The sequence below is a fragment of the Lepisosteus platostomus genome, chromosome 28 (genome assembly GCF_059453375.1).
Source record: "Lepisosteus platostomus isolate fLepPlt1 chromosome 28, fLepPlt1.hap1, whole genome shotgun sequence".
Lineage (NCBI taxonomy): Eukaryota > Metazoa > Chordata > Actinopteri > Semionotiformes > Lepisosteidae > Lepisosteus > Lepisosteus platostomus.
This window is the reverse complement of record NC_142638.1, coordinates 9,907,066-9,933,651: the sequence shown is the minus strand read 5'-3', so window position 1 is coordinate 9,933,651 and position 26,586 is coordinate 9,907,066. Positions and strand designations below refer to the sequence as shown.

At 48.8% G+C, this 26,586-nt stretch overlaps 2 protein-coding genes and 1 long non-coding RNA gene across 4 annotated transcripts in view; 1 reads left to right on the top strand and 2 right to left on the bottom strand.

Moving 5' to 3' along the window:
- LOC148638844 (retinol dehydrogenase 8-like) overlaps positions 1–10,861 on the bottom strand; it is a 15,381-nt gene extending 4,520 nt beyond the window's left edge. For both annotated transcript variants that reach the window (XR_015931007.1, XM_088623169.1), the window contains exons 1-5: positions 10,601–10,861; positions 4,858–5,019; positions 2,596–2,775; positions 1,678–1,771; positions 1,264–1,447 (exon numbers count right to left, since the gene is read on the bottom strand). Coding sequence is in view for 1 of the 2 variants with exons in the window: in XM_088623169.1 (XP_088479295.1) it covers positions 1,264–1,447; positions 1,678–1,771; positions 2,596–2,775; positions 4,858–5,019; positions 10,601–10,727 (747 nt within the window). In the remaining variant the exon portion in view is untranslated. The remainder of the gene's footprint in view (positions 1–1,263; positions 1,448–1,677; positions 1,772–2,595; positions 2,776–4,857; positions 5,020–10,600) is intronic.
- Positions 7,033–17,852, top strand: LOC148638843 (uncharacterized). The gene is made up of 3 exons (XR_015931008.1): positions 7,033–7,783; positions 14,903–15,094; positions 15,939–17,852. It is a non-coding gene; the product is annotated as an uncharacterized LOC148638843 (long non-coding RNA).
- cdc6 (cell division cycle 6 homolog (S. cerevisiae)) lies at positions 17,642–26,586 on the bottom strand. Its single transcript, XM_088623154.1, has 12 exons — positions 26,451–26,586; positions 24,870–25,020; positions 22,170–22,517; positions 21,888–22,087; positions 21,323–21,492; positions 21,136–21,242; positions 20,905–21,044; positions 20,722–20,822; positions 20,351–20,409; positions 19,638–19,807; positions 18,302–18,442; positions 17,642–18,205 (listed from the first exon to the last, which is right to left on the bottom strand). The coding sequence occupies exons 2-12, from the start codon at positions 25,018–25,020 to the stop codon at positions 18,116–18,118; spliced, it is 1,677 nt and encodes a 558-aa protein (XP_088479280.1). The 5' UTR covers positions 26,451–26,586; the 3' UTR covers positions 17,642–18,115.

The following is a 26,586-nucleotide window of genomic DNA, read 5'->3' as shown; positions in this document are numbered from 1 at the left end:
AGAGAAGAGAGGGCAAGGCCGGTCGATGCTGGCAGGAGACGACCAGAACACATCAAACCCAACAGCCTCGCTTCTAGACCAACCGCCAGCGGTTTTGGACAGTTTTCCGGCCGCGTCCTGGCGGGAGGTTCTGAGACCTGCACCCGTTTAGAAGCAGCCGGATCCGAGTCAAAGCAATCAGTTGAGCCAACATCCGGGTTCGTGACGGTGTGGTGAAGTGAGCTTGGGTGGAGTGAAAGCCAGAAGAAAGCTTTCGGTGTCAGACTTTCCAGCTCAGGCTGTTGCCACTCGGCAGTGCAGCGCTCGCTCTGCCTTCCATAGCTGTGCCTGGCCGCCCTCATGAAGGTTTATGTGTGTGTTATTTTTGCTGGTTTCCCCTTACCAAGCTTACCATGCTTGTTCCCTTTCAGGCTGTACTTTTTGCTTAGTCAGCCTTAGTTTCTGACACTTCACGCCATGCTTTATTTACCCTGCTGCCCTGTTCCTGCACCTGCACCTTTACCGCAACATTTTATCGCACTCGGTCCCTGGCAGTGCCAGGCTCCGCAGGTGAAGCCCAGAGCCACAGCAGCTCCTACAGAGACCCGTGACCTCCAGGGGACTTGGGCTCTCTGGCCGGGCCAAGAGCCAATCAGCCCTGCGCCTACAGACCTAAAAATGAAAGTGCTGGGCTTCTTATCCTTTTACTGCATTTAATTAATTCATTCATTCATTCATTCATTAATTCATTAATTGCTTACACTTATACAGCGCTTTTCTGGACATTCCACTCAAAGCGCTTTACAGGTAATGGGAATCCCCTCCACCACCACTAATGTGCAGCCCCACCTGGGTGATGCAACGGCAGCCATAGTGCACCAGAACGCTCACCATACACCAGCTATCAGTGGGGAGGAGAGCAGAGTGATGAAGCCATTTCAGACATGGGGATTATTAGGAGGCCATGATTGGTAAGGGCCAATGGGAAATTTGGCCATATCCATATCCAAAGCCACTTCCATTTAATTAAAAAAATCAGCTGATTCAACTCTGCATATGCAAGTTGCTTTTTAGTTTAGTCACTCTATTTTTTGCTCATGTTTAATCTCTTTGTCTGGGTTAATTGAGCGAGCCGTTTTTCGGATGAAGTAAATGAGAGTTGGCTTGACGCGAACATTATTGCACTCTGTGGCAGGAGGCCTCTGCTCTGTGGCTTCGTGCTTGAAGCTGTACGGACAGAGCGATGACTCCGTGACGCGCCTGCGGCCTCGCGCCCTGACGTACCTCTGCAATTTCCTCTGGGCTCTGCCCGATGCTGTTGAAGATGACCTTGGAGTTGTTGAGGTACATGTTGGTGAACATCTCGGCCGTGTCGGGGTCGGTGCTGGAGTAGTCGCCGTGCTCGGCGTCCTCGTACAGCTTGGCCTCGAACTCCGTCACCACGGGGCCCGGCTCGATCAGGCTGATGCTGGTGACGAGACAGGGGGATGGGCAGATAAACAGGTCACAGCGCTTCTCTGCTCACTCATGCCCACAGGGCAAAGCAGTACAGAGCAGTGTATCACAGGGAGAAAAGCAACAGCACGTTATGCATTAGGGTGTAGCACAGACAAGCACAGCACTGGGCTGGCAGGAGGCCTCACCTGGTTTTAAAACGCATACAAAATACACACAAAATACAAAAGGAAGAAAACTTACAAGACATTGAATTTGAGCGCCTGAATAACCAGGCTTTCACAGAAGCCTTCAATGGCGAATTTAGAGGCAGTGTAGACGTCATTAAACATGATGCCTGCAGTGAGGGAGACAAAATAAATACTGTGAGTCAAAATCCAAGATGCAAGAGACTATACAACGTTTTCTAAATACTGAGTGAACAACTGTGATCTTTCTTCCTGGGACGCTGCCACTTAACAAAGTATCCATGTGGCTGATAGCTTGTGGCCTTTATAAACATGCAAAGTCTTGTACATATGGTAAAACCTAACACATTTGAAATTAGTTCAAGTAGGTAGCTGCGTCAGCATGCGTCGACTGCAAAGGAACAAAGGTTTATTCCTGCTGAAAAGAGAAGAAAAGAAACACGTTTCTGCTGTGGAGCCTTCTTCAGGTGCCTCCCTGTCTTTCTCACAACCAAAGCAGGCTCCACAGCCGAAAAATTGTCTTTCCTTTCTTCACATTTGAAATTGGCACCTTTAGAGACATTACAGCAAAAATCTGTTTTTTTTTCCCCAGGTCAGAGCCGTAAACCTCATTTTTGAGCATTGTGTCAGTGTAAAGATTTCCAGTTGCAGTGTGTAGCCCCAGCTAACAGCCCAGGGTTGGAACTATCTGAAACATTAATGTATCTCAGATTTTTAAAGTAGGTGAGAGCATGTGAACATTTTACAGCTAATGTAAAGCAGAGAATATTCTTAAGTCACCTAGTAAACTGGTAATTCATCTGATACTTTAAAACCGAAGAGACTTCAGTGGTCCCAGCCCCCAGACCCCCCCAGGGTGTAAGGAGCACAGGGAGCAGCTCCTGTAAGTGCTGTGGGGTCAGTGGACCAGTCGCAGAGCTGGAGTTCGACAAGCCCTGAGCCCCGACTGACTGACCGCCTGGACCTCCCTCACCCTGCAGCCCCATCACGCTGCTGATGACCACGATGTGCCCACTGCGCCTCTTCTTCATGTCGGGGTACACCTCCTTGATCACCCGCACCGCCCCGAAGAAGTTGGTGTCGAACACGGCCTTCATCTCCTCGATGCTCTGGCACTCGATGGGCCCGATCATGCCGACTCCAGCGTTGTTGACTGCGAAGGCAGGGGGGGGGGAGGATCGGCGTTGTGAGGGAAGGGCCTGTGCTGAGCCATTGTTATCGTCATCGCTGTCATGCAGCTTGTATCACTAGCACATGTTCTTTCACGTGCCCAGGCAAGATCAAAAATCACTGCTTTGAAAAGTAAAAAGAGAGGAGAGTGTTACGACACTGCATTTTAATGGTTGTCACTGATCGGAGTGCATCAGACTGATGAGAAATGAGTTACAGCTCATCTGTTTTTTCTTACAGCACTACAGTGTGTGACTCCTGCGTGGTGACAATGAAGACTTGGGCCTGTCTCGTTCATGTGTGAGTATCTGAAAAGTATTGCGTGCAGTACTGTGCAAGCTGCTCTCAGAGAAGTCTCTCCTGCGTCTTGTCTCTGTCACTGTCAACAGCGCCACCTGCTGCCTGCTGCTGCTGCACACAACCAGCTAATTAAATATATAATTGCATGAGCTCTCAGGCACAAGCAGTTTATGATAAAGCATTGAAATGTGACAGATCTGGCTCTGTCAGTCTCTGTATGTCTTAACCCCTGGATAATCATCAGATGTGCATGTATGGTTTTCCACGCACTTTTGTCTTCCCAGTGCAGGTATCTGAGCTCTGTTTCCCTCCCTAGGAGGCAGGGGCTAATTTATGGTGAATTTTGATTGTTCTCCCCTTTAGACACGTCTTAGCACAACAAGTTCAGTAACCGTTAAAACGACACAGGAACAGTGTTAACTCCTCAATTCTCACTCTGCATATTCTTTCAAGGAAGAGATGATGGTGGAAAGACCAGCTAAATTATTCTGAGCTGGACTGTCTGAGTTGACAACCTGGCAGCTTGGAAATAAGTTAATTTCTTTGCTAATAGTTTACATGTGGTACTTTATTCATTTCACTTCTGTCAGGTGCATGTTTCCTGCCACAGTGAAACTGTATCAGCCAGCACAGCCCAGCTATTAAAAACACATTGGGTGCAAACCAGTGCTGACAGCCTTCTCTGCCTGCTGGGTTTCAGATCGCTGGAATGTGCTTTTCTCTGTTTTTCTGCTGCAGAAACAATGGAGATTGAAAGTAAAGGGAAAGGGAGGAAAATGTAATTGTGGAATTAACACTATCACCGTTCCAGTATAGTTTTAATTATTACCTGCTGTGTTAAAATCAGATTAAAGGAGGGAATAATCTCTTGCAATTCGCTGCTGTCTAACGAGAGCCCTTATTGCTCTCTTCGCTTTGTGTTGCCTTTGCCAAGACTTGTTTTAAACAGGAGGATCCTTCTCAGAGCTCACTGACATGAAAGGTGGTAGGGAGGTAAATTAGTGTTGCACAGTGGTCTTCAGCCCAGTTGTGACACTTGAAGTGCTTCCCCAGCTCTGCTCCTGCGCCACATTAATGGATTGTGTGTGAAACAGCCTTTCCTTTGGAATTCAGAGCCAAAATTAGAAGAGAGGTGTTCAGAAGCAGACTATACAAAGCAGTGTTGGTCTTGTTCCCGCCTTCTGTTTTCAGAGGTGCTTGTTCAGTGTAGGCCCAAGTAGCACAGCAAGGCTGAAGAAGTCCATGCTGTTCTTCTGTGGTAATACGATGTAAAGATACTGTACCAGGGAGAGCTGCTACTCTGATGAGTGTGTGGGCGATGTTATGTGTGTTGGCATCAGGCCTGGGATCAATTATGGCTGTACGTGTAGAATTTGTAATCGAGTCAGTGATTTATGGCTCGTCTGTGCTGAAACTGTAATTTTACTACACAATAAGCACAGCAGTCGATCCCACTCAACACTCTGATTTCTTACTTTTTAAAACAAATTGAAAATCAAAATCAGATGAAGTCTCCAATTTATTGTATAGTGGGATTATCTGGGATGATCTGGCACAACAGCAGCTGTGCGTCTTACTGGAACTGTCATGATATAAACGGCAGCAGATCTGGCAGCTCTTGCTGAGCACCGTGTTGCTGCAGCTGTTCTGCGTTTGCCGGATGAAACCTCTGTGCGAAGGAGTTCTAACGCGACCTGTGGCCCCCAGGCCCAGTCTGGGGAGGATGGTGCCCGTGTTGGTTCCGGCGCGCGTGCCAGCAGCTCACCCACGACGTCGATGTGCCGGTCGGGCAGGCTCTCCACACAGGCGTGGATGGAGGCCGCGTCGCACACATCCAGCTGCTTGATCTCCAGCGTTCGGCCCAGCTCCTCCCCCGCCGCCTCCTCCAGAGGTCCGCGCCTCTCCAGGTTCCGCATGGTGGCGACGACTGTGCTCCGCACACACAGGACACCCACAGGTCACATGCAGGACACCCACAGTCAACACGCAGGACACAAGCAGGACACATGCACGACACAAGCAGGGCACCCCCAGGACACCCACAGTTCACACGCAGGACACGAGCAGGACACACACAGGACACCCACAGTTCACACGCAGGACACGAGCAGGACACCCACAAATCACACGCAGGACACGAGCAGGACACACGCAGGACACCCACAGTTCACATGCAGGATACGAGCAGGACACACGCAGGACACCCACAGTTCACACACAGGACACGAGCAGGACACACGCAGGACACCCACAGTTCACACACAGGACACGAGCAGGACACACGCAGGACACGAGCAGGACACACGCAGGACACCCACAGTTCACACGCAGGACACAAGCAGGACACACGCAGGACACCCACAGTTCACACACAGGACACGAGCAGGACACACGCAGGACACCCACAGTTCACACACAGGACACGAGCAGGACACACGCAGGACACGAGCAGGACACACGCAGGACACCCACAGTTCACACGCAGGACACAAGCAGGACACACACAGGACACCCACAGTTCACACACAGGACACGAGCAGGACACACGCAGGACACGAGCAGGACACACGCAGGACACCCACAGTTCACACGCAGGACACGAGCAGGACACCCACAGTTCACACGCAGGACACGAGCAGGACACCCACAGTTCACACGAGCAGGACACACGCAGGACACATGCAGGACACGAAGCAAGGGAGGCCGTTCAGACACGGAGCACACAAGGTAAGGGAACACCACAAACCACAGAGTGAGCAAAGAGGAGGGGTTTGAGTCAGCAAGTCCATGTACATTTTGCATTCATAATTCAAAGATAAGAGTACAGACAGAGGTCTTTTTCTTTTGAGATGACTGTCAATTTATCATTTCCATGTTCTGCGATAAATGCGAAGGCTGAGTGCTGTGCTGTGTGGTCAGAATGTGTCAGACTCTTGACTTCCTTTCCCTGACACAGAACGCGGTGCTGCCCTCTCTGTGTCAAGCTGCTAGTTGTTCTCTCCGCTGCACACACACTCACCGAAGGTGTTTCGTCACACCGCCCTGCCATTTAAAATTGAGCAGCTCCGACACAGATTCTGCTTGCTCAGCACAGCGCCCCGCAGCGAAGCAGCTCTCATGTGCATCCCAGCCGTCACCCCCGAGCACCGTGCAGGGCCTGACGCATACGCTCGGATGGCAAGAGGCTGACGTTTAAACAGGCCGAAACTGTGCATAGGCATGTGTGACAACTATCATGCAGTTTGTATCATCAGCACGTTCTTTCACGTGCCAAGGCAAGATCAAAGGTCCCTTTCACTGCTCTGAAAAGGCAAAAGAGAAGGGAGTGTGTTTCTACGATGCTTTTTAATGGTTTTCACTGATCGCAGTGCATCAGACTGCACTCTGTGATGTAATGTTGATGAGAAATGAGTTACAGCTCATCTTTTTTTTTCTTACAGCATGTACAGTATGTGGCTCCTGTGTGGTGACAATGAAGACTTGGGCCTGTCTCCTTCATGCGTGAGAATCTGAAAGGTACTGAGTGCAGTACAACGAGTCACAAGTACCTTCTGCTGAGTCTAGGTTCTGAGTCTTGGGCCCAGGAGCACACAGCTGAACTCGACACCTGTAAAGCACACCTGTCCTGCTCTCTAACAAGACACACACACAAAAAACATACTCACCTGAATCCCGAATCCAATGTTGCCGTAATATGATTCATCGACAGGGGTGCATCAAGGAGGGGGGACATAATTAACAGTAGATTTAATCACCAATCAAAACTGACAAACTGAACAGTGCCCTCTAAAAGTATTGCGACAAAAACCTTAATATTGGCGCACATTAAACAAATTATTCTGATAATTTCTGAGTTCGGAAGGTCACCTTTTATTTTTAGGATATATTTTGCAAACTGGATTAATCATTTTTCAACCAAAGCATTTGTTGTGTTCAGTCAATATTGAACAAATGAAATGCATGCTCAATAGGATTCAGATCTGGTGATTGACTTGGAAATGTTTAACTTTTTCTGTCTGATGAACTCCTGTGTTTAGTGTACAGTATGTTTCGGGACATTGGCCTGCTGCTTAATGAGCTCCCAATAAGTCTGGTGCGTTTTTTCCCTTATATTTGCTGACAAGATCTGTTTGTATCTGAATTCATCCTACTGCTTCCATCTTCAGTGGTTCTCAAACTACGGAGCGCCGCCAGGCGGTGCGCCATATGACCCTGGAACTTTGTTGTGTGCACTGAAAAATTGGGACGGGTTTTCATATTTTTTATTTCAATTAAATTAGCTTGTGTCGAATGCGCAGCCTATGTACTACGACACAGAGCTACAATGTAATTCTATACCATTCTATAGGAATGCGTGCTACACACGCAAGTGACCAATTGAATTTGAAAAAAGTTCTCTCCAGCAAATACTGAGGTAGGAGAATGTGCGTGATTTTGGAACAATGTCAATGTTGTAAACACAGGAAAGCATAGAAATGCGTTCTGCGAGCGCTGGTAATCTTGTGAGCATAGGAAAGCGTGATAGCTAACAGAAAAATATTTAAGAACTGTGTTCTACGTTAATTTGAGAAAAATACACCGAGCGTCTCTGTGTTTCCCATGCGCATGAAAAAACAACTTATTTTAACTTCTGAGACGGACTCCGGAAACGGAAACGGGGAAAAATGCAAGCTTGCGGATTGCTAAAGCAGGTAAGCCCCACACTATTTTTAAAGAACTTTGTTTACCGTTGGCAAAAGAGCTGACACGTATTATGTGTGGAGTAAAGGCTGCTAAACAGCTCGACCTGCTGCCCCCTCCGAAACACACAGTCACTCGTAGAATTATTGATATGTTGGATGATGTCAAAAGTACGCTGATATAGCGCGTTAAGATGAGCAGATGCTTTTCACAGCAATTAGATGAGTCTGTAGATGCCTTTGATTTGGCCGGTTTGCTCGTTTACGTTAGATAAGAGTTTGAGGGCACGTCCCATGAGGACTTTCTGTTCTGTAACCCGCTACCAACAGGAGAGCACATACTTCAGCTTCTGAATGAATGTATCGAAGAGAATGGCATCGACGGGATAAAACGGGTCGGAGTTTGTACCGACGGTGCTAGAGCGATGACAAGCCGACACAGCGGTGTAGTTGCACGAATTAGAGAGGTTGCTCCAGATATGAAGCGGACGCCCTGCAGCATCCACCACGATGCCTTGGTGCCTGACGATTAAAAATCTGTTCGACTCTGTTGTGAATTGTATCAAGGCTCGACCAGTGAATTCACATCTGCTTTGCTCGACTAAACAGGCTCACCCCTCTCACTGAAATGGTGCTTTTTTATTGTTTATTTTTAATTGTTGTTGTTCCTGTTGTCTGTAAAGCGCTTTGAGAAGCCCCCTTTTTAAAGGCGCTATATCAAATACAGTTTATTATCATCATATTTATTATATGTGTATGTGAGTGTGTGCGTGCACGCGCCCTCATGTTGGTCATTGAGATCTTCTGGAGTTCCTATGAGAAGATGACTTGTAGGTGGTACTTGGATGCTTCAGTTTGATTATTGGTCCAAAAAGTTTGAGAACCACTGAGTTAAGTCATCAGTAAAGACTATTGAGCCTGGTCCGGAAGTGGCCACACATGTCCGAGCCATGATACTCCCTCCACTATGCTTCACTGAAGAAGGGGGATGCTTATGGTCATTGTCCAGTTTTTCTCCACACTTTCGCCTTTCTATCACTTTGATAGGTGATCATTTCGGTCACTTAAAACCTAGTTGCAGAACTCTTGTTGCTCATCTTGGTATTTTTTTCAAGTTCCAGTTGAGCTCTTCTGTTCTTGCTGCTGTTGAGGGGCTCACACATTGCAGTACAGCCCCTGAATTTTTCTTGGTGAAATCTTCTGCGGACTGTGGTACTCGAGATTTGCACCCCCACACTGGAGATTATTTTGGATTTCACTAACAGTAATTTTAGGGTTCTTCTTTACACTCACAAATATCTTTCTGCCACCCACTGCATTTGTCTTTTTTGGACGCCCTGTTCTCTGCCTGTTCTTGTCTCCTCCAGTTGTTTCCTTTTTCTTAAGAACATTCCAGATTGTTGATTTTGCAGTGCCTTACCAATTTCTCTGATGCCCGTCATTTTCTTTCCTCTCATTTTCAAAATGGCTTTCTTTTCTGTCATGGTCTTCGTATTTCAACGGAAAGACTTCAGAAGCAGTTCCAAAGACCTCAACCATGCCTAGACCTCCACAGCTCTTTTATGTGTGTGAAATGTATGCAACTTGTAACACCTGGGCAGTTAGAAATAACTGTAAACCCATTCGACCCAATACGTATGCTCATCTAAAATGTGGGGTGTTGAACAAGAAAAGTGCTGTTTTTGTATGATGGTAAAACATTTATGCATAAAAATACCCATAGGTAAAATGGGATATTCTCTGCTTTTGTCTCATATTCATCTTGTGACTTTAACTCCAAATGTCCTGAGTATACAGCTAATTTGAACTCTTGTTCCAATACTTTTGGGGGGCACTGTACGTACATTTTAAATGAACACTTGTAAATATTGTATATTTAAGTCTGCATGCTTGTTTTAAACTGGTAGGGCTTTTTGTCTCACATGGCTAACAGCTCTCACCATGACCTAAGGAATGTGTTCCTTATTCTCAGTTCATTTCAGTTTATTGTCATATGCACACCTGCAGTGAAATGCTTATTTGCAGGTACGCTCCAATACAAAGACATTAAAGGAATCACCAAAAACATAAACACAGAACAGCAGCAGCAATCAGTGTGAGCCAGTGGTCTGGGTAGAGTTCAGTATCCAGAGCTCAGAAATAAAGACTCAACAATAATGAATAATGATGAATGAAGAACTTGTCAGTGTGCGTGGCTGTAGTAACTAAAGCATACTGTAAAATCACTCTGCTGGACTTTCTGTAGGCGTCTGTCTTGCATCCAGTGTACAGTAGAATGCAGTACAGGACCAAACCACTAAATGTTGAACAAAGCTGGGATTTATAGCATCACCTTACAGTTTTGTTTCCTCACATGCTTTGTTTACAGTCGTCTATAATAAAGTTGTTACCTGCGTTGATACCCTGCAATACATTTCACATCCTATCTTCTAAGGATATAGCAGTTTCTGCACATGGATGGATGTACGTGAATAATTTCAATATAAGAATATAAGGAAGGTTAGAAATAAGAGGAGGCCATTCACCCCGTTTTCTGTTTGGTACTTAATGTCTGTATTGTCTGTATGTTGTCTGTATGCCGACTTGTGAACTGAATGAGATCTGCACTCTTGACTGAATCTTCTGGTCTGAAATACCAGTGGTGTAGTAAGCATTAGAAACACACATATCCCAGAAAACCTAAAAAACACAAAAAACTGAAAAATAAATTTGTGTAAAATAGAAACTATGAATTAAATTGTCCAGGAAAGGTATGTAAAAATGAAGAACATTGGTCTCACATTTGTGAACTCAGTTGAGATAAAGTAACAGCAAGGCGTCAGTAATTACCTTTGAAACGTTGCTGGGGGTCCTTGGCCAGTTTGACAGCCATGGCCAGTCCGATCCCCGAGGAGCAGCCTGTAATCAGAACCACGCTCTGGGCCATCTCTGCTGCGTCTTGGGCCCGGGAGTACATAGCTGAACTCGACTGGGATGCAAGCTGTGCTGTAAAGCGCACCTGTCCTGCTCTCTGCGTTTTAAAGGCTTCAGACAGGGATTAGCTTCCTGGATTCTGGCTTATCTTGGAGGAGTGACCATTGACACCGCTGTGCTTCCCAGAGATGGTAGGAGAGCAGAAGTGTGAATGAAATAGAGACGCCTACTGCTACTGGTCACCCAGAGTTTTGTAGGCTGGGTAAACATGGCCTACTTGACCAAAATCAGTCAATTTAAAATGTCCATGCTTATCATATTGTGTTTTTTTACTTATGATGCCCTCTTTTAAGTGCCCTCTGGGGGTGGTTTCATGCTGTGAAAAATAGAAAAAGAGCAGTGAGATAGATATTGAGCTCCTCCCCTCCCTGTTAGGCTGAATCGAGTCAGGTTACCTGCGTGCACATTGTTGCTCTCCTCCAGCCAATGAACAGGTGGAAATAGAAAGGCAGTGGCTGCCTTTCTTCCTCTTCCAGTCTTCATCGTATTTCTGGTGGCAATGCAGAATATTTCGCCAGATATCGCCAGCAGCCCACTGAAGCTCAGCAGGTGTGAGCCTGGTCAGTACCTGGATGGGAGACTCCTGGGAAAAACTAAGGTTGCTGCTGGAAGAGGTGTTAGTGGGGCCAGCAGGGGGCGCTCACCCTGCAGTCCATGTGGGTCCTAATGCCCCAGTATAGTGATGGGGACACTATACTGTAAACTGGCGCCGTCCTTTTGGTGAGATGTAAAACCGAGGTCCTGACTCTCTGTGGTCATTAAAAATCCCAGGGCGTTTCTTGAAAAGAGTAGGAGTGTAACCCTGGTGTCCTGGCCAAATTTCCCATTGGCCCTTACCAATCATGGCCTCCTAATAATCCCCATCTCTGAACTGGCTCCATCACTCTGCTGTGCTCCCCACTGAGAGCTGGTGTGTGGTGAGCGTTCTGGCGCACTATGGCTGCCATCACATCATCCAGGTGGTGGTGGAGGGGATCCCCATTACCTGTAAAGCGCTTTAAGTGGAGTGTCCAGAAAAGCGCTATATAAGTGTAAGCAGTTATTATTATTATTTGAAACACCAGGCACATCACCAGCCAGCAGCACCTCTTGTGGCCTGTTTGCACACGTATATTCACCTCAGTTATTTAAGTGACACGAACAGAAGCCCTCACTGCCCTTGGTTCGCTCATCCGGTGGAGCTGGTCCGTCCGAGCACTGCTGTCAGTGGAAATGCAAAGACTTTCAGACCCCCAGAGCAGCAAGGCTGAGCACGTGTACAAGTCTGTTGTTCACAGTGAAAGACAAGTAGATTTCATCTCCAAATAAATGTTGAAGGCAAACTATCAAATTTTTAAGACCTGCAGTCTGGGGTGGATATGAATTGTTTTTTAGTGGAGAAGTGTGATGCTGAGGTGCAGTTAATGAATACAGTGATACCTGGATGGGGAATTCAGCTCCTCGTGCCCATAGTGTGCTCAGTCAGAGCTTTGTAAGTATGAACATTAGCTACTGTATCTGCTGCTGATGTAGCAGGTATTTTAAATACCACTATATTTGTTACATTTAAGTGTTTGAAAACCATCCAAACTTATTAGGTAATATAGTCAATGTTATCATCTGCTTCAGCCCCAGGGGAAGAGCCTGTTAGTGAACCCTCCTCTGATCCAGCCCAGACTCATTCACACAAGGGAACCAGAGTCTTAATATGACGAAACCCAAAACTGAAAGGAAATCGCTTGACATAAAAGCCTTTTGTCTTCAGTGATGTTAACATTGGGGAAGATGGAAGCTGAAATGTGTTTGGTACACTGTTTTTAAGAAGGTTCAAAATGTATATGTTTGGGCTCCTTGTGGGGTGATCGGGGTCACAGCAGGGGATGTGATCAAGGCCTGCACTCCCCACACCGGGGTCAGGGGTCAGAGGTCAGAGCCCAACTGTGCCAGCTTCAGCAATTGGGGACCACAGAAAATAGTCGCGCTGCAACCAGAGGCATAGATTGTAAAAGCTTTCCTTGAAAATTACTGTGCACCCAGCGCCTACACGGCTGTCAGTCATTTTCACAGTGGAGCGTGACCTGTTCAGATGTAGGATGTGGTCTGAGGTTTGGGCACAGGTTGAGAGTCTTTTAAAAGACAGGGGAGTCTATGGTGAATGTGAGCCGGGAAACCGGTTGCTGTCGGAGCCATGCCCCAGAGGCCGATGAGTCAGAGCGGTTCTGTTTGGGGGCGCACAGGGAGGATGTGTGACCCCATTTCTGTGTGACGCCAGCTCAGCTGGGCAGTCTAAGAGAGTGGAGAGAACAGTGCTGGGCTGAGCACTGACAGCAAGTAATTAAAAAAAAAGATAAGCTATTCATACGTGTTTGTGAATGGAAAATAAAGTACTTATAAAAATATTATTATTTGACACGTCAAATAAATGTGTCTGTGTCCAGCTCTTCATCTGCTAATCCTTTCATGATGTTGATCTTAAAAACAGCAGCAGTCCCACCAGTGTGAGATCACCCTGTGTCCTCTGAGTTGATCTTCTTTTGCTCTCAATCCAATTACAGCTGTGCAGCTGCTTGGCTGGAGGACAGTAATACAGGGTCAGACTCCCCCTCCCCACCGTCACCCTGGACGGATTGCATACCTTGCACAAAATGGCATGACGCATCTATTAATACCTTCTGCGAAACAGTCCAGCTCCCCTTTGCTTAATGGTCTTGGCGTGCCTGAGTTTGACCCATGGGGTCATTATGAATTAAAACACAGCCCCCCCACCCAAGCGTGTATGATCAGTCTGACTTACATGCCTAATCTCTATGAGACTATATAGGGAGCTTATTGTGAGAGGGATACACAGATCCTTATCCCCCCACTCCCCCCGCCCATGGTCACCCTGCTGGGCCCAGGCATGTCTTCAGACCACTGCCCACACACCGGCGGACCCCGGCCAGGCCCTGAGCCTGGTGATAAAACAGAACAGCTGGGCACTAATACAGCACCCTTTCCAAAGAACTAGAACAACAAGGGGCTGTTATGTAGGATAACAGTATTAAGAGGAAGCAGGAGTTCTGTTGTTTTATATTTTTCCCCTATTGAAATGTCTTTTCCTCCATGTTATGTACATGGCTACTGGGCTGGTTCAGGGCTGGCCCCGGCGAGGGAGAGCGCTGCCCCTGCTTGTCTCTGCTGCTCTTCTGCCCGGAGAGCGGCTCTGGCTGTAAAACACTGCACAGCTGCCCTCCTGGCGCAGACCCCAGCCTCAGAGAGTGCGGTGCCGGGCTGCAGGAGAGCTGGGCACAGGGGCTGCGGCCTGTCGTTTTCCCCTGATTACATCACCTGTTCTCGGCAAAGGGGCTCAACTGCCTCACAGCAGGAAGCCGTCTGTGGCTTTCTGAGTCTGTGTGCATCGTGCCTCTTCACAGACACAGATTTCTTTGACATTTCCTGGACAGTTTTTATCAACTTAAAGCAGGGGGGCCGAGTACATGTTTCATTGTCAGTTTAAATGAAGCGCGCGCTCTAACAGGGACAATACCACAGCAGCACCCGAAAGCCCAGCTGTCCTTATGATTAATTTAATTCTGTCGATGAGTTTTCTGCTCATTTATGAAGGTTTTGTGAATTTGTAACTAAAAGTAATATTACTATAATTATTGTCATTTCTCAAGGTTTATTTGTAGGTTTTCAGACCTTAAAAAAAGCATTGATGAGAGCTGCACAGACCATTCAGCTGATTTTATAAATCATCCATCCATTTTCTAATGCTTTACCCGATTCAGGGTGACGGAGGAGCCAGAGCCTGTCCCAGCATGCAAAGGGGTGCAAGGCGGGGTACACCCTGGATGGGACACCAGTTCCTCACAGAGACACACTCAAACCAGGAGCCAGTCAACCTGCCAGCATGTCTTTGTGCTGTGGGAGAACACCCACTTGAACACAAGCAGAACACAAACTCCACACAGGGACCCCAGGAACTGAACCCAGGGCCCCAGTGCTGTGAGGCCGCAGTGCTAACAACTGCACCCCTGTGCTGGCCACATCATTATTTAAATAATCAAATAAATTATATAATAAACTTAATATTATATAACCACATTTTTCATAGGGTTAGGTATTGTTTTAGCCTTAGGGTTGTGTTTTAAACTTCAAGCTGTTTACACCTCTAAAGGTTTTTTGTTTTGTTTTCAGGAAGTGGTAATGGGGGTTTTTAACAACTGAAGCCCCCGGCCCAGGAAGAGGAACACCCAGGCAGAGGTTAATACACTGCTGCTGTAGCACTGCTATGATAGATTTCATTCTTAGGTTGGAATTATTTATCATGTGCACCCTACTTTTTCACATAAAGGGATACTCATGCTACATTGCTTGCTGCAGGCTATGGTAAGTACTGTCTCCAGTTTTGGATTAGGGATCTTCTTCACCCAAGCTTTGAATATACAAATTTAAAAGTAATACCCACAATATGATAGGAAACAGTTTTTCCACTGCTTAACGGTTCGGCTATAATAATGCCCATAATGGGTTTTAGGAGCAAAGAGTATGTTGGACAAAAGGTGCAAAAAAGAAAATAGTGTTTTCTGCATCCAAGGTAACAAGCAAGATATCTGCAGCATTTGGAAATCTCAGTGCAAGAGCTCAGCTGTGCTCTGTGCTTGGGATCTGCTCGTCAGTGCAAGAGCTCAGCTGTGCTCTGGGAGTGGTGTCTGCTCGTCAGTGCTAGAGCTCATCAGTGCTAGAGCTCAGCCTGTGATTTGGGAGTTATGAGTTTTCAGTGCATCCATAAAGACATGAGAACAGTTTCAAATGAGTGGAGCCGTTTGTCCCCTCAAACTCATTTTGTTAGTTGGTCCCTAATTGGTCCGATGATTTCATTAAGCTGTTTCTTGAAAGAAACGGGGGCCAGGCACGGCAGCTAGTTCCACACTCCCACAGCTCTTAGCATAGAACCTTGTCTCCTTTTCTCCATTTTGAAAGCACTTCCACGTCATTTCCATTTGTGTTCTCTAGCTTGTATATCACTGCCAGTGCTGATAAAGCCAGTTCTAATACCGCATCACTCATTTAGGACCCAGAGTTGAATTGCACACAAATAATGCATTAGTGCTGCAGTTCAGCATGCAGAAAAAAGCTACCAGTGTTGGGGAAACACAACGCCACACTATGCAAAAGAATGCAAATGCTGCTCCCTAGTGACCAAGGATATAAAATGATTCATATTTTTCAGAACCTCTTGCGAGTTCCCCCTTCGTGCACCAGATCAGGGAACATGAAGAAGGCACAGGCTGGATCGGGAACTGGATCAGACCTTGCTCATCCTTCCTCCCTGGGAGCTCTGCCTGTTTGAGCAGGACTGCGTGGAGATATGCTGTCTCGGGCTTCACTACACCACCCGGACCAGCAAGGGGACCTTGGCGGAGAAGACCCACCCTGCAGCGTCTCCGGCTGGGAAATTGACTGGATTACAGAAGCAATAATCCAGAAGCAAATCCCATAATGGAATTGTGAGAAACTGTCAGCATTCATTAACCAAGGGGTCTGCAGGTCATACAGCTTTGCCCTAATCTAGTGGGGCCGCAGCTTTGGGCTCTTGCTGCGACAGCGGTGCCAGTGCCCAAGCTGGTCAAAGAAGAGTGGCACCAGCCCGTGCTGCAGATCTGTATGCACCCTCTGTGCCCACCTGTGCTTTCTGTCCAAGAAGTAGGCATAGGTGCTACTCAACTTCAAACCCAACCACTCACCCTTTTTGGATTTCTTCAACAAACGTGGGAGGAAAGGTCTGCGGATCAAGAGGAACAGACTCAGTTTAAAGGTTTGGATTTGGCCTTCATAGTGACCCATAGACCCAGAGGCCGGTTACATAACTCAAAGCCCTTTGTCTCTTGCTGTTTATATCAGGCAGTTCCTTGAACTGGGATACATCCATAACCGCAGGGGCTGAGCCAAAGCTGTTTAAAGCGATCAAGCCCTTTATTTCTTGACACGAATTACTGTACAGGATGAGAGCAAAGCTGCTCCTTCACATCCTGACAACAAAAGAGAGAAAGGTTCCCGTTGAAACCCGCATGAGATAGATAAAGGATTAAATAAAAAGGTTACCGACTACAGGAGTTGTGCTTGGCAGCCTGGAACATCTTGGACTGGCCCCCTGCTGGCCAAAATGAGTAACAGAGAGTGATGCTGAAGGCTGGTGGCACCAGGACATTAAACATTGCACAGCTGGGTCTTTGTCCCTCTGTCCCCCCTACATGTGGCTGTTTGCACAATTTGTAGCGGAGTAGTTTATCATCTGCAGGACCAGATAGGCACTTACAGAAATGAAACAGATGCTTTTGAGCAGCTGGAGTGCAGCTGAATTAATACAAACTAGAAAAACATTCAATGTTTTATTTAACTCAAATACCAATGTGTCACTTTAAGTAACATTCATTTGAACATATTCCAAAAGATCTTGCATGCAAGTAAAAACACTTGGTACTTTCTTCTATAATGGGAAGTAAACTCCCTTCATAGAAAAATCATCCAGTAAGAAGATTCATTACTGAGGAGTCGGGCATAAGCTGCTTTGTCTTAACCTCTGGCTGTGAGCCAGCGACGGGACCACAGGACCCCCAGGCAGGGGGGAGAGAACCGATTAACGGAGCTGGTGGGGGGTTGAGGGGGGGTCTGTGCAGGCAAGAGAGGTGTCCGATGGTATGGGCTTGCTCTTGGTGGGGGGCATCCCTCACAAACCAGTAAACAGCCCAGGGGCCTGGGTGACCGATACACTTGGAAAGAAAAGGTATCCTGAACATTTGTGCACCTCTATAAAAATATGAGTATTTATTCATGTTTTGGCTGCCATCTGATTCATAATTCATAATCTACCATACAGCCCTACTAGGCTGTGCTCTAAAACACACTGACCCCTTCAAGGAGAAGGACACAGGCTGGGTGTCAAAAGAACAATGTACATTTATTTAAAAAAAATAAAGCCATCAACATGGAAAACCCTTAACGGGTGCATACTGTAGCATTCAGAAGACTTTTTAAAAAATAAACGAGTTCTAAAAGCTACAAGACCATGCCTATACAACTTTTGCACTTCTCACTAAGTGCTGCATAAAAACTTAAAACACAATAAAAGATTTAAAAAGATAAATACTGCGCAGAGTTCTGTGGATTAAAAACCAGGTGATCGGTCCTTTGTCTTCACCGGGTGGAGACGCTAAGGTGCTGGACCCTGCAGGAGTGACGACACTCCCAGGGGCCTGAGGCTGACCTCCCAGCCCCCAGAGCAGCTGACCCGCCACTGCTGAAGCCCTCACAGAGGACAAGGAGCCCGTCTGGAATCTCCCCAGCAAAAAGTCTGGTTTTAAAAACGTTCCCGTACATGGAGGCCTTGGAGGCAAATGAGGAGCCGCCTCAGGGCAGGCCGGCCGCCAGGATGCTGCCCAGGAGGGCCTTGTCCTTCAGGGCGTGTTCCACGTCCTTCTCCTGCATCTTCAGGCTCACCTGCAGGAGGAGGACAGAGACGAGGCGGTTGGGACGATGCTGGAACACGCGCGATGACGGACCTCGCCCCCCCCCCGCCCCCGGCGCCCGCAGTACCTTGGTGAGCCGCGCCTCCTTGGCCTTCTTGAGCCCGAACACCCCCCGGCTCTCCAGCAGCGTGCAGAGAGACAGACACTCGCCGGACGCCACCGCGCTCACCTGCCGCTGGCGGCACAGGCGGCTGTACACCTCGTGGAGCTGCGGAGCGGGAGGGAGAGGGGCGTTACTGTGGGCACACAGGCCTGGGGCCGAGGCCAGCCACAGGGCTCGTCCTGCTATTGGTTTAAGATCTAACTTCACTGTCCATCCGAATGGGTGGAAATGTGTCTTTGGCCTCCCCATATACAACTACAAAAACACCACTCAAAACACACAATAGTCCCTGACATGCAACAATATACACACATCTCACTCTGCCTGTATTACACTACATAATCCGATAGCTTCATACAGGAAACAGACACTTTTTCCCCCACACAGGCATAGAAATTCTAAACCTTTTCCCTGAAGGAAGCAGTCTGACAACCCCTCCCACCTTCTTCATTCCCCTTTCAAAGACCAGCTGAGCTCTCTTTTGAACTGCGGTATAGTACAGCTCTTAAAGCCATTTCTGTGGTCAACCAATTATTTTACTGGCAATATGAACAATTCTGGCCAGTTTCCCTTTATTAATACTCCGGCTACCAGACCACACCGCGATACCAAATGTGAGGATGCTTTCTACCAACATCCTGTAAAATCTTTTACAAAGTTTGTGTTCCAGTGGCCCTGGCTCCCCTTCCTGTATAGCCTCCCTCCAAGTCGTCTTAACCTCCCAGACAAAAACTAGCCTTCTTAAAAATGCCATTGGCATTCTCTGTGAAGTTTAAATGATCATCTATCAATTTTCCTAGGTGCTTGAAACACTGATCAACCTCCACAGGCTGATTAATAAGAGTGAGAGGTTGAAATCTAACATTTTACTATCACAAGTATCCAGTTCTTTGGTGTCATCTGCATTAATATGAAGCTCAACTCACACCACCTTCCCAGTTTACTCATCTGTCCCACCCCTTCGCCATCATCCCCAGGAAATTAACTTACGAGGGCCCTATCATCTGAGCAATAGATTAACAGAAGTCCCCTGCATTTTCTTTTCATTTGTATAGGCAGAAAATGGTAAAGGTGACAAAACACAGCCCGGGGGAACTCGGGTATTAAAACAATTTCACTGCTCCTAAGAACCTGCTGTGGGCGATCAGTTTTACAAGCTTCCCATTAACGTCCAAACCCAACAGCCGTTCCAGTAGTATGCTGTATTAACTCGTATGAAATGCTGAAGTATAAATGAATAAATGAAACAGTCATGCAACAGTCCCGTGCGTGTCGTTTCGGATTGACCGGCCGTGCCCACCTTGCCCAGCGGGAGCTCCCTGCTCTTGCCGTGCTGGCTCTGCAGCAGCAGGGCACACACCAGCAGCTTCTGCTGCAGGGGGAAGCACTCCGCCTCGCCCCCCGCCATGCGCTCCCCGTACACCTCCGACAGCACCCGGGACACCTGCGGCAGGCTGGCCCGCGGCGCGCCTGCAAGAGACGCACACGAGCACGCGTCACTCTCCCACTCGCAGCGCAGGTCTGAGGCCCAGGGAGGGCGCAAGATTGACGCTTGATTAACTCTTCACCAGCAGGGAAACCCTGGACTGGCTCAGACAGCTGTGCAATGGGAGTCTGAGGCCCCGCCATGATCTCGTACTGCTCCCACAGTGAATTTCTCCATTCAGGAGAAGATCAGGTCACTTAATTGGCCATATACAATTTCTTGTATTAGGAATTCCTCTTTTAACAGACCCCAACTTGCTCTCCATGAGACACAGACAGGGAGAGAAGCTGGGGGTCAGAGCGCAGGGTCAGCCATTTATACGGCACCCCTGGAGCAGTTGGGGTTAAGGCCTTGCTCAGGGGCCCAACGGAGTAGGATTTCTCTGCCGGCTGTGGGATACGAACCGGCAGCCTTCCAGCCACGGGCTCAGATCCTGAGCCACCACTCCTGTCCCAAACTGGTCAAGGCTGTCCCGATCCCATGTACCCACGCCCAACCTGAGGACAGAGGGGCAGCTCTGATCCTACCTTTCGATTCAGACGCCTTCTGGCTTCGGACGTCCGACTCCACCATCTCCACAGCTCTCCTGGGGGGGGGGGACAGAGACAGGGGTCAGGGGTCAGAACAGGGGCTCGACTGGGCCCGTTATAGTTAACAACGAGCACCCAGAGCAAGTCCCAGCCAAGGAATACTGTGGATTATCTACACACGGACCTAGTGTTACCTGAAGCATCAGGGTGTCTATGAAAAACACACACTGCGCACTGAACAATGAACAGCCCTTGAGTAAGCTTGAGTTACTGCTGGGTATACTGTTTACAACACACCTCAGATGTTCCAGGTCCGTATGAACAGCCTGACCCGTGAGATCGACTGGGGACGCAGCCCGCTTGCTCACCTGCAGATGTCCAGAGCCTTGCGAGCGTCTCCCGACACCGCCGACACCTTCCGGGCACAGAACTGCACCGCCACTCCGTCCAGGACAGGCTCCCCGGACACCTGAGCGAGGGAGAGGGGGCGGATGAAGGAGAGAGAAGCGGGGCGCTGGAGAAGAAAGAAGAGGGGCGCAGGTGCGCCTTACCTGAGCCAGCCTGTCCTGCACGATGGCGGTCAGCTCCTGGCGGCTGTAGGGAGGGAAGTTGAGCAGCAGGGGGCGGCAGTGAGGCCGAGCCTGGAGTCTGGGTAGGATACGATCCGTCAGGTCCAGGGCATTGGCAATACCTGCAGGGAGGACGAGGAGAAAGGATTGAGCTTCGTCCGGAAGAGGGGGAGGCACCCCTTGCTCCCGACGGCTCTGCGGCGCGAGGCTCACCGATGAGACAGAGGCGCGAGCTGGCCAGCCAGGGCCACTCGAAGATGGTGTAGAGGACATCCTGGGCCTTGCTGTCCAGCTGGTCCATCTCGTCCAGAACGAGCAGGCTGGGGAGAGACAGAGGAGGGTCAGGACCACAGCCACCCACACAGCCAGCAGGTACGCGCGCCGGCAGGCAGACACTCACACCATGGGCCCGGGGCGGGTGACGAGCTTCTCCAGCCGCCTGTCCGAGTCCTTGGGCTGGGATTGGCCCCCCGCGGCCCCCAGCCGCTCGGCCACCAGGGCGAAGATGGCCTGAGAGCTGCGCAGAGTCATGCAGTTGATAAAAACACACTGGGCGCCCTGCAGCTCCTCCTGCAGAGAGAGAGAGATTCACAGCTCCGTCAGCACAGACGGAGGAACAGGCGATGGAGAAACAGAGAAAATCTAGATCCAAGGGCCAGGAACCAGCAGACACTTCCTCCAGAGTGAGCTTCCAAGTAAGCAGTTAACCTCTTTATTTTCTTACACATTAACAGGATGCCGCTTAAGGTCTTTCACAGTTAATTACTCACTTCAACAAAGACTCTGATTAAAAGAATAAAAAAAATTGAGCCAAGGCACAAGTAACAGTTATCCAGGCCCAGATTGGAACAGAAACCAGAGACACTGAGGAGGAAGTGAGTCTGACACCCCTGCAGTAAAAGGAGGAAGAGGAAAGACCTCAGCCCCCCACCCAGCCCTGGGGAGGAGAAGCACGAGCCACTGACCCGACAGTCCTGCAGGATGCGGGTCAGGCAGGCCGTCTTGCCTGTGCCCGGAGCTCCGGAGATGTACAGGCTGCCCGGGCGCCGACCTTTGACCCTCTCGCACAGGAAGGAGCGGATTACGGCACTCTCTCGGTCCCGGGACAGCAGCCTCTCCGGCAGGGAGGTGTGCAGAGCCTGCTTCACCTGCTGGAAGCGGGAATCTGCAGGAGGGGGGCAGACAGTGAGCCCGGGCAGCACCCCCGAGAGGCGGCGAGAGGAAAGGGGGGGGCGGAGGAAACTCACTGTCGTTGGCGAAGAGCCGCACCACGGGGGGGCGCCTCTCTCCCTGGGCTCCGGCGGGAGAGCTGCCCGGCGTCTCCTGCCTGCAGCGGAACGGGGAGCGCGCTGGGGACCCCTTGGCTGTCGGGGTGGTGCAGGCCCGCTGGGGGGTCCCGAGTTTCGGGGAGCTCGGCACCTCAGCGGGGCAGCTGGGAGCAGCCGGCTTGACCGGAGAGGGCGCGTCCCGGCACGGCACGTTCTCGTCGAAGCTCAGCCTGCGCGACCCGCGCACGGGGGAGGGGTCCTTCAGCCGGCTCTGCTTCGGGGGGGATCCCAGGACCCCCGGGGGCAGGTTGCACCCATTTTCGGCTCCTGCACAGGGAAGACCCCCAAAGAAAGCATCAGCACCCGCCCAAACCCTTCGGCTTCCCACTAGTGGGCCACCTGGCAGCAAAGCAACACCTGCCGTCGGAAAATAAGTTTGAAAATACCCGTCGCTCAGCTTCAATCTGACGATTCAGCTACAAACAAGAACCACTTTCAACAGACTCTATCAATCCATCCATTTGCTATTCCAATCCAGGGCAGCCGGAGCCTGTCCCAGAAAGCAACAGGCACAAGGCCCACCCTGGCAGGGGAGCCAGTCTGTTGGAGGACAGACACGCACACAGACACCCCAGGGCACATTCTCCCAGGAGCCAGTTAACCCCCCAGCATGTCTCTGGACTCTAAGAGAAGGAAACCTGAGCAAACTTGGGGAGAACATACAAACTCCACACAGACAGCAGCCCAGGACCACAACTGAACTCGGGGTGCTTACTCCAGCGCTGTAAGGCAACAGTGCTGACCACTGCAACACCATGCTCCTAAAGAATCAGAATTCATGCAAGATATACAGTGCCTTGCGAAAGTATTCGGCCCCCTTGAACTTTTCAACCTTTTGCCACATTTCAGGCTTCAAACATAAAGATATAATTTTTTTATTTTATGTGAAGAATCACCAACAAGTGGGACACAATTGTGAAGTGGAACGAAATCTATTGGATTTTTGAAACTTTTTTAACTAATAAAAAAATGAAAAGTGGGGCGTGCAAAATTATTCGGCCCCTTTACTTTCAGTGCAGCAAACTCACTCCAGAAGTTCAGCGAGGATCTCTGAATGATCCAATGTTGTCCTAAATGACTGATGGTGATAAATAGAATCCACCTGTGTGTAATCAAGTCTCTGTATAAATGCACCTGCTCTGTGATAGTCTCAAGGTTCTGTTGAAAGCGCAGAGAGCATCATGAAGACCAAGGAACACACCAGGCAGGTCCGTAATACTGTTGTGGAGAAGTTTAAAGCCGGATTTGGATACAAAAAGATTTCCCAAGCTTCAAACATCCCAAGGAGCACTGTGCAAGCGATCATCTTGAAATGGAAGGAGTATCAGACCACTGCAAATCTACCAAGACCTGGCCGTCCCTCTAAACTTTCAGCTCAGACAAGGAGAAGACTGATCAGAGATGCAGCCAAGAGGCCCATGATCACTCTGGATGAACTGCAGAGAACTACAGCTGAGGTGGGAGAGTCTGTCCATAGGACAACAATCAGTCTTACACTGCACAAATCTGGCCTTTATGGAAGAGTGGCAAGAAGAAAGCCATTTCTCAAAGATATCCATAAAAAGTCTCGTCTAAAGTTTGCCACAAGCCACCTGGGAGACACCCCAAACGTGGAAGAAGGTGCTCTGGTCAGATGAAACCAAAATCGAACTTTTTGGCCACAATGCAAAACGATATGTTTGGCGTAAAAGCAACACAGCTCATCACCCTCAACACACCATCCCCACTGTCAAACATGGTGGTGGCAGCATCATGGTTTGGGCCTGCTTTTCTTCAGCAGGGACAGGGAAGATGGTTAAAATTGAGGGGAAGATGGATGCAGCCAAATACAGGACCATTCTGGATGAAAACCTGTTGGAGTCTGCAAAAGACCTGAAACTGGGACGGAGATTTATCTTCCAACAAGACAATGATCCCAAACATACAGCAAAATCTACAAAGGAATGGTTCACAAATAAACGTATCCAGGTGTTTGAATGGCCAAGTCAAAGTCCAGACCTGAATCCAATCGAGAATCTGTGGAAAGAGCTGAAAACTGCTGTTCACAAACGCTCTCCATCCAACCTCACTGAGCTCGAGCTGTTTTGCAAGGAAGAATGGGCAAGAATTTCAGTCTCTCGATGTGCAAAACTGATAGAGGCATACCCCAAGCGACTTGCAGCTGTAATTGCAGCAAAAGGTGGCTCTACAAAGTATTAACGCAAGGGGGCCGAATAATTTTGCACGCCCCACTTTTCATTTTTTTATTAGTTAAAAAAGTTTCAAAAATCCAATAGATTTCGTTCCACTTCACAATTGTGTCCCACTTGTTGGTGATTCTTCACATAAAATAAAAAATTTATATCTTTATGTTTGAAGCCTGAAATGTGGCAAAAGGTTGAAAAGTTCAAGGGGGCCGAATACTTTCGCAAGGCACTGTATATGGGGGCTACAGTTCTCAAGGTGTTGCAAGTAAATTATGCTCCATTTTAACAAGAACTAACAGCGACGCCACCAGCTGCTGAACCCAGCCTTTGAGCGATTCTGACTAAGCCTGCAGCTGGGCAGCGCAGAGCAGAGCAGAGACCTGGCGCCCCACGCAGGCAACAGTGGGAGACGCGGCGATCGAGGGGACCTTACCCAGGCGTTTCCTCGGGCTGAGTGGCAGCACAGCCCCGCTGGGCGGGGGCTCGGCTCGGGTGACAGGCTGGGGCTTGGCCGCAGCTGCCCTGGAGGACTTCCTGCGGGGGTACTGGAGCGTGGGCTGGCTGCGAGACCTGGTGGTGGGCATCTGGAACACAGAGACAGCGGGTCTGAGATGATGCAGCCTTCAGCGCGAGATTGAGTCTTCAGAGCAGAACCAGGACAGGAAGTGACAAGCTAGCACCTTTACAGCAAGCTTTCATTAGATCACTGATGCCTTACTTGAGCTAAGATGTTGCTTCAATTGAATATTTACATTTTGTTTCCAATCACAAGTTTGGGTTTTTACTTCACTTACAAAATACAACAGTTAAATCACCAGCATGTTTAAGAGCTGGGGGAAAAAACCAAGGGCAAAATAATCTTATTAGTAGTACGTCAGTGAAGGGGCTCGGCTGGATCAGAACCAGCAGGTGTGGGGGTTCACCGGGCCCAGGAACCTCTGCTCAACACTGACGTCATTCATGCTCGACGCCAGGTCACGGCGTAACAGTGGCGCGTCTTACTCCTACAACAATAGGTTCCCGCGTCTGAGGTATCTTTAAGAAACTTAATCCTTATTCTTCCCTTTTCCTCGCTGAAGGTCCTGAATCTCGTGGGAAACTTACGTTCACAGACGAAGAAACTGGTTTCACAGTTCAATTTCACTCGCCCGAGTGACACGACTCTCGCCATAGTCTCTCCAGGGCCCGTTAGCCCTTGTCCGGCCCCTGCATCGCCGCAAACAGACTACAGTATCGACGACACACAGGCTCTAACCTCGTTAGAAATCGCGTCTGAAGACTTTAGACCCCAACAAACCCAGAGTTACCGGAGGATCTGCGCGGCTGCTGTCGAATGTGCTAGATCATCAATACCCAATCCAAACAGCAGCTTATCACGCAAACTGGACCGCGGGTATTGCAGTGTGGAGCTTTACAGCCTTGAAACTGCACCACTGAAGGCCATTCCGACTGCAAACGGGGAAATTCCATGCTTTGTAAATGATTTCAGGGAGCGATCCTTGTGCAGACGGGCGCGGGAGTCGCACAGGCCGGCCTGCGGTCGTGGCGCCAAGTCCTGGAGACTCCCGGCGCCCACGTGTGTTTACAGGAGAAAACCCGTGTGACCCGAACAAATACTGAGCAGAAAACCGTAATAACTCCAGAGAAGGTCAGTTCAGTCAACCTTCCTTTTCTCTGTCAACCCTGTCTTCTGGGAGAATAGCGAAGACTGGCTCCCGCGGTTACTGGCGCCCACGGCCAGCAGCACTCACAAACATTCTCGCTTGCAGTTTTTAATCGCTACGCAGCGCCCCGTTTCTAACAAGTTTCCAAGCGAACGGTTAGGACTTAGGTTAGGTTACGACAGGATCAGTGTCTGTATTGGCACTGTGATGCTGTATGAAACTGTAATCGCTGCTAATTAAGAGTTGGCGCCTTACAAAATGACCATTTACCCTTGAATTAGGCAAGACCCGAAGAAAAGACAAAAGACGAAGAGATCATACATATACGTAGAACTATAATTTCCACTTACCTTAAAATATCGGTCAATTTAATCTCCTAGGAACCCTTTTAAAGGACTGTCTTGTGTCCTGTTGCAAACTCTGAGATACAGGAACGATTAGCGCCAAAAGCTTCCAAAGCCTCCTAACTCCTCCCGCTTTGGACTC